This window comes from Macaca fascicularis, chromosome 9, assembly GCF_037993035.2.
Source record: "Macaca fascicularis isolate 582-1 chromosome 9, T2T-MFA8v1.1".
NCBI classification, from domain to species: domain Eukaryota; kingdom Metazoa; phylum Chordata; class Mammalia; order Primates; family Cercopithecidae; genus Macaca; species Macaca fascicularis.
The window spans coordinates 109,910,732-109,924,192 of NC_088383.1; the positions used below are offsets into that span (position 1 = coordinate 109,910,732).

The 13,461-nt window shown below is 38.8% G+C and overlaps 1 protein-coding gene across 5 annotated transcripts in view; it reads left to right on the plus strand.

Annotated features, from left to right (window-relative positions):
- Positions 1 to 12,559, plus strand: part of SLF2 (SMC5-SMC6 complex localization factor 2) — a 51,771-nt gene extending 39,212 nt beyond the window's left edge. For 3 of the 5 annotated variants that reach the window (XM_015456589.3, XM_005566216.4, XM_065521293.2), the window contains 3 exons: positions 4,274 to 4,360; positions 7,216 to 7,284; positions 9,324 to 12,559. In XM_015456589.3, coding sequence (XP_015312075.2) covers positions 4,274 to 4,360; positions 7,216 to 7,284; positions 9,324 to 9,359 — 192 coding nt within the window. In that variant the 3' untranslated portion in view covers positions 9,360 to 12,559. Of the gene's footprint in view, positions 1 to 4,273; positions 4,361 to 7,215; positions 7,480 to 9,323 lie in introns of those variants that run through there. The other 2 variants (XR_012418084.1, XM_015456588.4) reach the window with 2 other exon arrangements.
- The last annotated feature ends 902 nt before the right edge of the window (positions 12,560 to 13,461 follow it).

Consider the following 13,461-nt stretch of genomic DNA (forward strand, 5'->3'; position numbering starts at 1 on the left):
CTGGAAGCTGAGGCAGGAGAACTGCCTGAACCCAGGAGGCAGAGGTTGCAGTGAGCTGAGATCACGCCACTATACTCCAGCCTGGGCAACAGAGGGAGACTCCACCTCAAAAAAATAAAATAAAATAAAATACATAGTATTTTCTAGACATGATAGAAAAAAGACTAGTTCTTATGTTTTTATAAATGCTATTGTGTATAAAACTGTGTTTGTGGTCGGGCGCAGTGACTCACGCATGTAATCCCAGCACTTTGTGAGGCTGAGGTGGGTGGATCACCTGAGGTCAGGAGTTTTTTTTTGTTTTTTTTTTTTTTTTTTTGAGACAGAGTCTTGCTCTGTCGCCCAGGCTGGAGCGCAGTGGCCAGATCTCGGCTCACTGCAAGCTCCGCCTCCTGGGTTTACGCCATTCTCCTGCCTCAGCCTCCCGAGTAGGTGGGACTACAGGCACCCGCCACCTCGCCCGGCTAGTTTTTTTTTTTTGTATTTTTTAGTAGAGACGGGGTTTCACTGTGTTAGCCAGGATGGTCTCGATCTCCTGACCTCGTGATCCGCCCGTCTCGGCCTCCCAAAGTGCTGGGATTACAGGCTTGAGCCACTGCGCCCGGCCGAGGTCAGGAGTTTGAGACAGCCTGACCAACATGGTGAAACCCTGTCTCTACTAAAAATACAAAAAATTAGCCGGACGTGGTGGTGGGCACCTGTAATTCCAGCTACTCAGGAGCCCGAGGCAGGAGAATTGATTGAACCCAGGAGGCGAAGATTGCAGTGAGCTGAGATCGCGCCATTGCACCCCAGCCTGGGTAACAGGAGTAAAACTCTGTCTCAAAAAAAGTGTTTTCTCTCCTGATTAGAAGCTAATATAGTCATCTGTCTGTAATGTTCTTACATGGTTCCTGTATTTTATTAAAAAAATTTTTTTTTTCCGAGACAGTCTTGCTCTGTCACCCAGGCTAGAGTGCACTAGCACAATCTCAGCTCACTGCAACCTCTGCCTCCCAGGTTCAAGCGATTGTCCTGCCTCAACCTCCCAAGTAGCTGGGATCACAGGTGCCTGCCACCATACCTGGCTAATTTTTGTATTTTTAGTAGAGACGGGGTTCCACCATGTTGATCATGTTGCTCTCAAACTCCTGACCTCATGATCCGCCCACCTTGGCCTCCCAAAGTACTGGCATTACAGGCGTGATCCACCGCGCTGGCTATAAATTTTTATGATTAAAAAAGTCAGTAACTGGGCATGGTGGCTCATGCCTGTAATCCCAGCACTTTGGGAGACTGAGTCAGGAGAATCACTTGAGCCCCGGAGTTCAAGAGTGATTATTATAAAACTTATATAAAGTAAAAACTGAAAGACTCCTACAATCCAGTGCCCTGTTGTAAATTTCTTCACAATTTACTAATATATTACATAAAATATACTAAATTATTTTAACAAAAATGGAATCATAGTATTAGTACCATTTGCAACTTCCTTTTTTTCCTCTTTAAAAAAAAATTTTTTTTTTTGAGACAGAGTCTTGCTCTGTTACCCAGGCTGAAGTGCAGTGGCACGATCTCAGGTCACTGCAACCTCCGTCTCCTCTATTCAGGCGATTCTCCTGCCTCAGCCTGCTGAGTAGCTCTGACTACAGGTGTACGCCACGACACTGGCCAATTTTTGTATTTTTAGTAGAGATGGGGTTTCATCATGTTGGCCAGGCTGTTCTCAAACTCCTACCTCAAGTTATCCACCTGCCTCAGCCTCCCAAAGTGCTGGTATTACAGGCGTGAACCACTGCGCCCAGCCTTCTCTTTAACATATTAGCGCTTGGCTGGGCACAGTGGCTCACAACTGTAATACTAGCACTTTGGGAGGCCGAGGCACGCAGATCGCTTGAGCCCAGGAGTTCAAGACCAGCCTAGGCAACATAGCAGAATGTCATCTTTACAAAAAAAAAAATTAACCGGGCATGGTGACGCATAACTGTAGTCCCAGCTACTTGGGAGGCTGAGGCAGGAGGAACACCTGAGCCCGAGGAGGTCAAGGCTGCCATGCACTGTGGTCATGCCACTGCCTTCCAGCCTGGGTGACAGAGAGAGACCCTGTCTCAAAAAATATGTAAAAAATCAAATATTAGCACTTCTGTCTAATAACTGTAGTATTTTGAAACCTTTATTGATAAACAGTATGTTTTTTGTGATTACACATAGTGTTAATATGAACATGCTTATTCATATATCTTTGCCCGCTTCTTCAAGCCTAGCTATAAGGTAAATTCCTAGAAGTAGACTTGTTAGATCAAAGTTTATAAATATTTCAAATTTTAACTATTTTAAATAGCTATTACCACATTTTCATCCCAGAAAGTGTTCATTTACATTCTCAACCAAGTATATATGAGAGAAGTGCTTATGTCTATACATTTCTAAAATTTAAGATGCATAATTTTTCAAAGAATTAAGTATGAATCTCTATTAATGGTTCTCTCATTCCTATAGAAAAAAAATAGGGCCAGGTGTGGTGGCTCATGCCTGTAATCCCAACACTTGGGGAGGCAGAGACAGGAGGATTGCTTGAGCCTAGGAGTTTAAAACCAGCCTAGGCAACATAGCAAGATGCTGTGTCTACAAAAAAAAATCAAAAACAAAAACTAACTAGGTGTGGTGGCAATACCTGTAGTCCCAGCTACCCAGAAGAGTGAGATGGGAAGATTACTTGAGCCCAAGAGTTCAAAGCTGCAGTGAGCTATGATCCCACCATTGCACTCCAGCCTGGACAACAAGGCAAGAGCCTCTCTTTTTTTTTTTTTTTTTTTTTTTTTTGGAATGGAGTCTCGCTTTGTCACCCAGGCTGGATGAGCTCTCAGCAAGCTCTGCCTCCTGGGTTCACGCTATTCTCCTGCCCCAGCCTCCCAAGTAGCTGGGACTACAGGCACCCACCACCACGCCCGACTAACTTTTTTGTATTTTTAGTAGAGACGGGGTTTCACCATGTTAGTGAAGATGATCTGGATCTCCTGACCTCATGATCTGCCCGCCTCGGCCTCCCAAAGTGTTGGGATTACAGGCGTGAGCCACTGCACCTGGCCAACCCTATCTCTTAAAAAAAAAAAAAGTCACAAACTGATTTTGCTATAAGAATTCCCATATATACCAGAAAGAGGGGTGTGATATGGTCTTATAACCATGTCATATTGAAAAGATTGTCAGCAAATGTTAGCTCTGTTTGTTGGAGTGGAACTTAACCATTATACCTTGGCAACACTATAATATATTCATAAGATACCAACATTATCAAATATCAAATGGGCCAGTGTTGTGCTGGCGAGGTGCAGTGGCTTATGCTTGTAATCTCAACACATTGGGAGGCTGAAGTGGGAGGATCACTTGAAGCCAGGCATTTGACACTAGCCTTGGCAACAAAGTGAGACCCTGTCTCCACAAAAAAATTTAAAAATAAAAAAAAAAAATGGCTGGGTGCGGTGGCTAATGCCTGTAATCCTAGCACTTTGGGAGGTTGAGGCAGGTGGATCACCTGAGGTCAGGAATTTGAGACTAGCCTGGCCAATGTGGCAAAACCTGTCTCTACTAAAAATACAAAAATTAGCTGGGTGTGGTGGTACACGCTTGTAATCCCAGCTACTCGGGAGACTGAGTCTGAGAATCGCCTGAACCTGGGAGGCAGAGGTTGCAGTAAGCTGAGATCACACCACTGCACTTCAGCCTGGGTGACAGAGCGAGACTCCGTCTAAAAAAAAAAAAGAACTGGGCATGGTGTTGCGTGCCTGTAATCCTAGCTAATCAGGAGGCTGAGACTGGAGGAACACTTGAGCTGGGGAGTTCAAGGGTACAGTGAGCTATAATTGTGCCACTGCACTCCAGCCTGGCACCAGAGCCAGACCCCATTTCTTTAAAAAAAAAATTTTTAATTTTTTTTTTAAAGGCTAGCTGTTATTTGAATATTTTATTAGAGAGTATGTTAAAGGAAGGACTCTTTAAATTTCTGAGTACTATATTACCCAGTTAGAGCTCTGGGGTTAATTTTCATTAATGTGAGTTCATGCATAGCAAAACAACTTTTGTTAGAGTGTATATTTTTTAAGCTAATAATCTTACTGTCATGGAAGCAACTTTCACTGATACAACTACTGTTATGTGGGATAGTTAACATCAGGCATTGCTAACAGGAATAATAGATTTTTAAATGATTTAGTTGTTCTAGCTGCATAATTTCTTCTTTGTTAATTTGTAATGCTTCAGAGTTGTTTTCATCCCTTGCATTTGTTTTGCACAGAAACACTTTGTGCTACTCTGTGGGGCTTTGGAAAAGCATGTTAAATGTGATATTAGGGAAGATGCAAGACTTTTTTACAGAACTAAGGTAAGTGTGTTTTTTCTTTTTTTCTTAATCTTGGTTACGTTAATATTTAAGGATAGAAGCATACAGGCCTATATTCAGAAAAAGAACATATAAAGCTAGGCGTGGTGGCTCATGCCTGTAACCCCAATACTTTGGGAGGCTGAGGCAGGCGGATTGCTTGAAGCCAGGACTTCAAGACCAGCCTGGGCAACATAGCAAGACTCCATCTCTACAAACATTTTGAAAAATAGCCAGGCATGGTGGCATGCACCTGTACTTCCAGCTATTTGGGAGGCTGAGGCAGGAGGATCACTGGAGCCTAGGAGTTTGAGGTTGCAGTGAGCTATGAACACACATGGCACTCCAGCCTGGGAGACAGAATAGGATTCTGTCTCGAAAAAAAAAGAAACATGTAAGATTAGAAATAGGACTTTCTCTTTTAATAACAGAAATCAGCTCCTGCTAAATTAGTGTAGCTAAATTAAAAGTGAAAGGAAAAAAAAATCTCAAAGCAAATACACTTTTCACTTTGCTTTCTGTTCTGAAACTCCTGACACCCAAGGAGAAAAATACTTCTAGTACTAATGATACTTATTTTTCCCCATTACACATGTTAAAACCTTCATGCTTAAGTTACCATCAAGGATTGAAGCATTATTTAAATAAATATATAAGTTATGAAACAGTGGCTTTGAAATTTTATGATGGTTGAAAACTTGTTTTATTCATAGAGTAGAAATAGTTTAGCTGTTATTCTTTGAATGTTCCATTGAAGAATATATTAAAGGAAGGAGTCTTCAAATCTTTTTTTTTTTTTTTTGGAGATGGAGTTTCACTCTTGTTGACCAGGCTGTAGTGCAGTGGCATGAATTCGACTCACTGCAACGTCCGCCTCCCAGATTCAAGTGATTCTCCTGCGTCAGGCTCCCAAGTAACTGGGATTACAGGCACCCGCCACCATGCCCAGCAAAATTTTTTTGTATTTTTAGTAGAGATGGGGTTTCACCGTGTTGTCCAGGCTGGTCTCAAACTCCTGACCTCGTGATCCGCCTGCCTGGGTGTCCCAAAGAGCTGGGATTAGAGATGTGAGCCACCGCATCCAGCCAGGAGTCTTCAAATCTTTGAGTCATACATCACCTAGTCTGAGCTCTAGGGTGGAAATGATTCAGCACTAAGCTTGCTAAGCTTTTTTTCTTAAAGGTTTTATATACTCAAAGACAGTAGAAAAGCCAAATCTATGAGTATGGAGTAGGAAAGTAATGTTAGTATTAATAGAATGATCTGACAGTTTTTCCTGAAACATAAAATCAGACACTTTTAAAATACTTTTTTCTAAATACAAAAATGAGCCAGGTGTGGTGGCGCATGCCTATAGTCCCAGCTACTCAGGAGGCTGAAGGAGAATCCCTTGAACCCAGGAGGCAGAGCTTGCAGTGAGCTGAGATCGCGACACTGCACTCCAGCCTAGGCGACAGAGAAAGACTCTGTGTAAAAAAATAATAAATAAAACGAAATAAAATAAAAATACTTTTTTCTAAGGATTTTTTAATTCCAAGATTATCTTTTAGCTTTGGTAATGTAATATAATGCTGATTCTTTTTGCCTCTTATCTTTGGATAGTCATTGAATATGAAGCCTCAGCTTTGTATCTTAATATCTTACATTAATTAGCTGCAAAGGTTAGTCATTTGAACAATGCCCATTCGGATTTAGTATATGTATTTATTTTAGTAAATTTAAGTTAAATACAAAAATAAGCAACTAATGAAGTTGTTTTCAGATTTCTGATTTTCAAATACCTGTAGGGGATAGCTCTTTGCCCAAGAGTAGAACTCTAGTTTCAGAAGCACATTCTTTTGAGCATTCATTGACCAGAATTGCTGGCCTGTAGAACTTGGTAGTGGCTACTACTGACAGACATGCTAAAAGGGGACCACCCAAGTTTTATATTTCTTAAAGACAAGGACTTGGCACAGATTGTTGCCAGTGCTTCTCTTACTTAAAGTGGAAAGCGACATAGTGGTCTGTGGAAATTGCTTCAAGGGATGGTCCTGCTGACATAGGTGAGTTGTCTGCCTTTCCAAAAGCCTCTATTGTAGAAAAGTTGGTGATTGTTTTGGAGAAACTTTATTTGCTGAACTGTAGACGAAGGAAAAAGCAGAGATTGTAATTTACTTTATAAATTTAAAGCTGATATAAAATTCCTAAGTTGTTTAAAACATTTTTCTCAAGCAGTTATGTTCAATAGCTAATTGAGCATCTCTAGAGTGACAGAGTTTGGTTTTTGTGGTAAAGTTTCAGTTTTGCATAGAGACTTGCTAAACCTCCAAATATAGGAAAATACTAGGTATTTAAAGGGGATTCATAGTACTTGGGCACAAACATGGAGAGGAGTAACAGTGAATTTTGGATCTTCTAATAATGTGGAGAGGAACAAATAAACGTTTTTTTAATGGCCTTGATCCTTTCAAAGGGAAGCTGGGCAGGGAAGGCACGGAGCAGCCAAAGCCTTGGGTCTGTTGACACAGACCACCCTTCAGCTTCTCTGTCTGGTTGTTCAAAAGCCAGCAAGTTAAAGTTAAGTTCCTTTGAAGGCAGAGAACGTGTTTTTTGGGATGATCTTTAATAACAGGAAAATTAAATCATAAACATTCAATAGTTTAGATTATGATGATAAAGGAAAGTCTTATTAATTACTTATGATTTGAGATCTCCTCCAAAAGATGAATAGTTTATTTTCTCTTTGTTGACAGAAATCAAATTGAGTTGTCGAGTGTGGGCCTGTTGCAACTGTCAGATCTTTTGTGTAGTGTTAAGCTGATTGTAGGTGAGGATGTTTTAATCCAATCCCTTTTCCCGTTTTTGATATTTTTAAGGTGAAAGACTTGGTTGCCAGGATACATGGAAAATGGCAGGAAATAATCCAGAACTGTCGGCCTACTCAGGTGTCATTTTGTTATACAATTTCATTTATTCTTAATAGTTTTGCTGAATGGCACTCTTCATACTGTTTGAAATAAAATAGAGTATAACAGTGCATTTGCTTCTAGTTATCTTAAGATAAACTGAAAACGCCAGTATAATACATGGTTTGTAATTATTTTTAGTTTTTGTTTGCTTTATATTCATTAATTTATTTCCAGAAGTGGTTGAGCCAATTTAAAAATATTACATTGCATCAAATGGAGGTTATTCAATGAAGAGCATTTTTAAGACAGATCTATTGAGATAGAATTCATATACCATAGATTTTACCCACTTAACATGTACAGTGGTTTTTAATACATTGACAGAGTGAATACCATCGCCACAATCTAATTTTAGAACATTTTCATCACCCCAAAAAGAAATCCCATACCCATTAGCAGTCATTCCCCTTTCCCCTACTACCTTGATTCCCCTCCTGAATCCTCCCAAATCCTAGGCAAACACTAATCTACTTTCTGTCCCTATAGATTTCCCTATTCTGGACATCTGTAAATGAGATATACTGTGTAGTCTTTTGTAATTGTCTGCTTTCAGTTAACATAATGATAAGTGTTGTAGCATATATATCCCTTCTATTGCCAAATAATTTTCCACTGAATGGATATGTCACATTTATTTATCCACTTATTAGACATTTATATTGTTTTCACATTCTGGCTATTACAAATATTTCCATGAACATTTGTATGCAAGTTTTTATGTGAATATATGTTCTCAAATGAAGCATTTGAAAAGGAAGTCGAATTGCTGGGCCATATGGTAATTCTATGTTAAGTGATTTAAGAAACTACCAAACTGTTTTCCAAAGTCACTGCATCATTTTATATTCCCATCAGAATGTCTGAGGTTTCTAATTTCTCCATATTCTCACCAATACTTGTTTTTACTAAAGCCATAGTAGAGAGTAGGGAAGTAGAATCTCATTGTGGTTTTAGTTTGCATTTCCCTAATAATTAATGGTGTTAAACGTCTTCTTATATGCCTATTGGTCATTTGTATAGCTTTTTTGCAGAAATGTCTATTAGGATCCTTTGTCCATTTTTTTCATCTCATACTTCATTTCAAAAAGCCTATTTTTGAATATAGTTATTGGTCCTTTTGTTATTGAGTTGTATGAATTCCCCATATGTTCTGGTTACAAATCTCTTATTAGAGATATAATTTGTAAATATTTTCTTCCATTCTTTGTGTCGGTTTTCTTTTATTTATTATGTATATATTTTTGTCACTTTTTTTTGATGTTATGTCTAAGGAGTCTTTGCCTAAGAGGGACATTTTTTTTAACACCTGCTAGTAAGTGTGCTTGCCTGCTTGTTTACAGAGTTAACTGGCATAGGATTGTCTAAAATGACGCTTCTCAAATTTTAATGTACATAGGAATCAACTAGGAACTTGCTGAAATATGGATTCTGACTTACAGGTCTGGAGTGAGAACTGAGATATTCTATACTTCTAACAAGTTATCAGATTGATGCAAATGCTGCTGCTCCAGGGACTAAACTTTGAGTAGCCAGGGCCTAGAAGTTACTTATATTTTATATCAAAATAATAGGAACACTGAATATTAAGTAGATAAAGCAATCTCTCTAAGTCTTTGAGAAATCTTAAATTTATGTTTTGTTGTTTTTGTATTTGTTTCTAACCTTAGTGGATTTTCTTTTAATGCTGGTCATGTATTGATGTGGTATTAAAACAGAAAATAATTTAATAGCAAAACTATACTAATCAGCTTAACATTATTTATTTTGCTTAACTAAGTCCCTCCATGTGTGCAGTGGTGAGAAAAACATCCTGCACTTATTTTATACTATTTTTTATTGTTTGACCACTGTATGTGAAATTTGAATCAGATTACCATAAATTTTCAGATAAGTCAATATAAAGATTTTATTACTTGTCTTATCAAAGCCTATTGTCTGATGATTAGTAGTTTTATAAGGAGTAATTCATAATCTGATTAAATTTTGTTTTACCCTCTTTTTTTCCCCTTTTTTAGGGGCAGCTTCATGATTTCTGGGTACCAGATTCTTAATAGGAGTTGCAGCAGCAAAAATATGAAGCAAGAGAAATTCAATAAGAGCCTTTCCTAGAGGAGTAGAAAGGATTATTACAGAATCCAATGGAATGCCAAGAAAATGTACAGCAAATGTGCCACTTGAATATCTAGTATGAAGCTGGTAATGAAATTGCCATTTCTGAGGCAGATATGAAATATGATCTGCTTAATTGTTACGGCAACTGACCTTTCAAAAGCGCAGAGTCTTATTAAAAGAGGGGAGAGGTAGAAGCAGCTAATAGTCACATGTCTAACCTGCCCCAGTTAACTCCTTTTGTTAAATTATAAGCCAATTATCTTTTTTAGATAGTATTTTTGTCACTTGGATAATCACAGGAAATATATAAGAAAAGAGCTTGGACTAACTTAAGAAGTTGGACATGGAAAGCAAGACCAAGTTCCAGTTGGTTTTAATTTTCCCTCTTGGTTATTTTCGGACACAAAGGGAATGCTTAAAACTGAGTTTAGTAATAAAAAGCATAAATCTCTTCTGTAACTTTTATAAACCACAGGGAGGTTTCAATCCATGCATTTTCCTTCATTACTCAAGATTATAAATCTGTTTTTAAAATACATTTAAACTTGAGAAACAAAAGTTTGGTATGTGTCAGATTCCCTTAAGAGGAAGAGGTTAAGCTGTAAAGTAGTGGCCCTGTTTTGATGCCAGAACATTCATATGCAGTTTGTTCTGGATTTCTTTTAAATGCATATATTTTAAATACTGGTTAAATCTTAGAATCTTGGCTATATCTTAGAATTCTGGCTCTTGGTAACCGTATTACAGAAGTCTATATTGTAAAAGCCTAAAGATCTGGACAAGTTTCCAACAACCTTGTTTCCATGAGTATATAACTTTGGCAGAGACCTGAATTCTTTGGGACACTATGTCTGTCTGTGTGTGTGTATGTGTGTGTGTGTGTGTATGTTTGCTTGTATCTTGAAGTTGTACTTCAAAACCGCAGCTGCTTTAAATTCTTAAACACTGGAAAGCCATCCTTTGGTTTAAATGGTAGAGAGTTCGTGGAAGTGCACATGCTGGTTTTAGCCCAGGGGTAGTAACAAACTCTTACTAGCCAACTAGAAAATTATTTTGTTGACTAGATGTCCCTTTTAGGAGAGTTTGTTTCCTGAAAGAATGGCAACTTTTTTTGTTGTTCTTTCAGTATTGGCTTGAGTGACCTGTTCTCCTGACTGCTCTAGTGTCTCCAGTTGTAGGAGGAAAGATGATGGAGGGGAACGGAAACTGGACTTGATGTTTGTGGTTTGAGAGGCAAGAAAATAAAATAACTTTCTACCTCTAAATTGAGGCTTAGGAGTAAAAAGCATTTTGTCTTAAATTTATCATTTAAAATAGCATCAGTAACTTTTGAATATATGTCAATCAAGCATTGGCAGTCAGAGATTTTATAGGGAAAACTAAGTAAATCCAGTTTCCAAGAACCTAAACTGATTGAGGCTCCAAGAGTCAGACCAACAAAAGTTTTATTCTGTGTTGTTTACTGGTAAGAATATTATTATCTTGATACTACCTCTCAAGGGTATTGTTACAAAATGCCACTTATGGTTAAAGAGATAGATACAAAGAGTTCTATTTGACAGAAACTTGAAACTGGCATCTATCTGCCCAACGATGGGGGCTTTCATTCTGTAATTTAATCCTTTGTAGATACATTATTTGTGTGTAATTTTATACGTGTTCATATTTTTCTCATTTTGCATTGTGTAAAGTGTACAAAATCTCAAAGTATAAAATACTGCTTATATTGCTTGTAATTTACAGTGTGTAAATATTTTCTAATTGTGTACATTGATGGGGGGGACAAGTGGGTTATTCAGGTTTTTTTTTTAAGTGACCCTTTTGTATTGCAGTTTCAACAGATAACTGCCCATCAAATTTAAAACTACTTTGATACATTTTTATTTAACAGTTCCAATAAGAAAAAAATCTCTATTTTTAATTATATTTCTCCTTTAGAAAAAAATATTTCATCATCCCTTTAAAATAAATGGCCAGACCTCAGTTTAGGCCCTTGTATTTATGACTCTGGTAGAGGTCTTCAGACTCCAGGTCATAGTCCGGTCAGTATTTGCATTTGGGTTCTCAAGAAAATTTTGTGACTCTCTTTTAGCACAAGTAGCCCATGGTTTTTCTTCCAAATCAAGTATTTTCCTTCTCCCTCGAGTCCCCATGCTTTGTCTCCCTCCTGCTGCTATTGCTCAGTGAATGGGATGGTAGAGAGGGAGAAGTGTTCATTGCACAGAGAATGTCAGGCCACTTTGGGGACTTGGCAACAAAGCTTGCACTGAGTGGTGGTGTGTTTGGCAATATTACTGTGCCAAAAATCACCTTGTCTAATTTTATGGATATTTATGGCAAACTTATTACCCTTCTTGCAAGCTGCACATTAAGGTACTTGTGTTTATGCTTTTGTGTGTAACTGTTCGCCTTTTCTAACTGCCTTTCTTGTTACTGAAAATATAATTCTACTAGTTTTATCACATTAAGAGGCTCTCTGTGCACAAAATGCATCGATGTAGCCGTAAAGTAACAGCATTTGTACATTTTCTATCTCCTGATAGCAGTGGTGCCTTTGTCACCTTTTGGAAGGTTTGCATTTTGTTTCTGCTTTGAAACGCAAATAGTAGCTTGCTTTCAACTTCACAAAAATCTCAAATGTAAAAGATAAAAAATGGCGTGTTATCATCCAGGCTTAGTTGGAGTATTTGCATTTTTATTGTAATCAAAACAAATATAATTGGTGGGGACTGACCAGTAATAATGTGTGGCGTCTTTAAGCCAAGGGTAATTTTTAAATTAAAAATGAAAATTTTAAGGGGTAGCCCATTAAACAAGCTACTGAGTTGGAGAATTAGGGGATGACTGTGGTGGTTTGTCGCTAAGGAGGCAACAGTAGGGTCCAGGCGGCTGGGCACGTAGAGCAATTAGCATGATCCGTGGTTATTCCTTACTCATGAACAGTGTCAGCTCACCTCATTATCTGTGCATTTGTTTTCCCTGGACAGTCTTGTCAGCCAGTTAATCCAGCAGCTCTTAGGCAGTAAATACAGATTTTTTTTCTTTCCTTTTATTTTTTTAAAGATTTTATACTACATCTTGTTAAAGTCCTATGAATATGTGTGTGTGTGCTATTAAAACTGCTTTTTCTCAGTTTGAACATGTGTTTGGTAATATTTGTTTGGGAGTTGAGGAGGCTAAGTTATCTGGAATGCCCTGTTCCCTCACCCCACCCCAGTCCCCTGGTTTTTAAACATTTCTTCTTGCTTTGGATTGTCCAGTTTTTTAGCTTGATGTCTCCGGTTTCTGGAAAACATAAAGCCACCGTTGTACACAGTTCACTTTTATATAACCCAGTTAATTGCTGTATACTTTGCAATCAGGAATTCGGTAATCTCATTCTTACCTCATTCACTATGTTCATCCCACCATTCATTCTTGTCGCCCAGGCTGGAGTGCAGTGGCACGATCTCGGCTCACTGCAAGCTCCGCCTCCCGGGTTCACATCATTCTCCTGCCCCAGCCTGCCAAGTAGCTGGGACTACAGGCTCCTGCCACTACGCCCGGCTAAGTTTTTGTATTTTTAGTAGAGATGGGGTTTCACCATGTTAGCCAGGATGGTCTCTATCACCTGACCTCGTGATCCGCCCGCCTCGGCCTCCCAAAGTGCTGGGATTACAGGCGTGAGCCACCATGCCCGGCTATCATTCCACCATTCATTCTAACAGTTGAGTCTCAACTACATGCTAGGCACTCTTTAGGATTCAATAAGGATTTGGTGGTGAACAACACAGAGCCCTCATGAATCTTACCTCCTGGCATCCAGGTTAAAATACTTTCTGTTTTGGGGCAAAGAGAATTAGAAACGAATACCCTTAACCTGACTCCCTTGTTCTTGAGCCCAGGACCAAGAAAGAAGAAGCTGTACAATCCAGAAGCAGGGCTTGAGATCACCTCCAACCTGCCAAGCAGATAAGTTCTGGGTATGCCAACTTGGGAGGCAGAGGTTGAAACCTCATAGGAGAAACTTTGGAGCTCATAGAAGCTAGGCATTATCAGAGG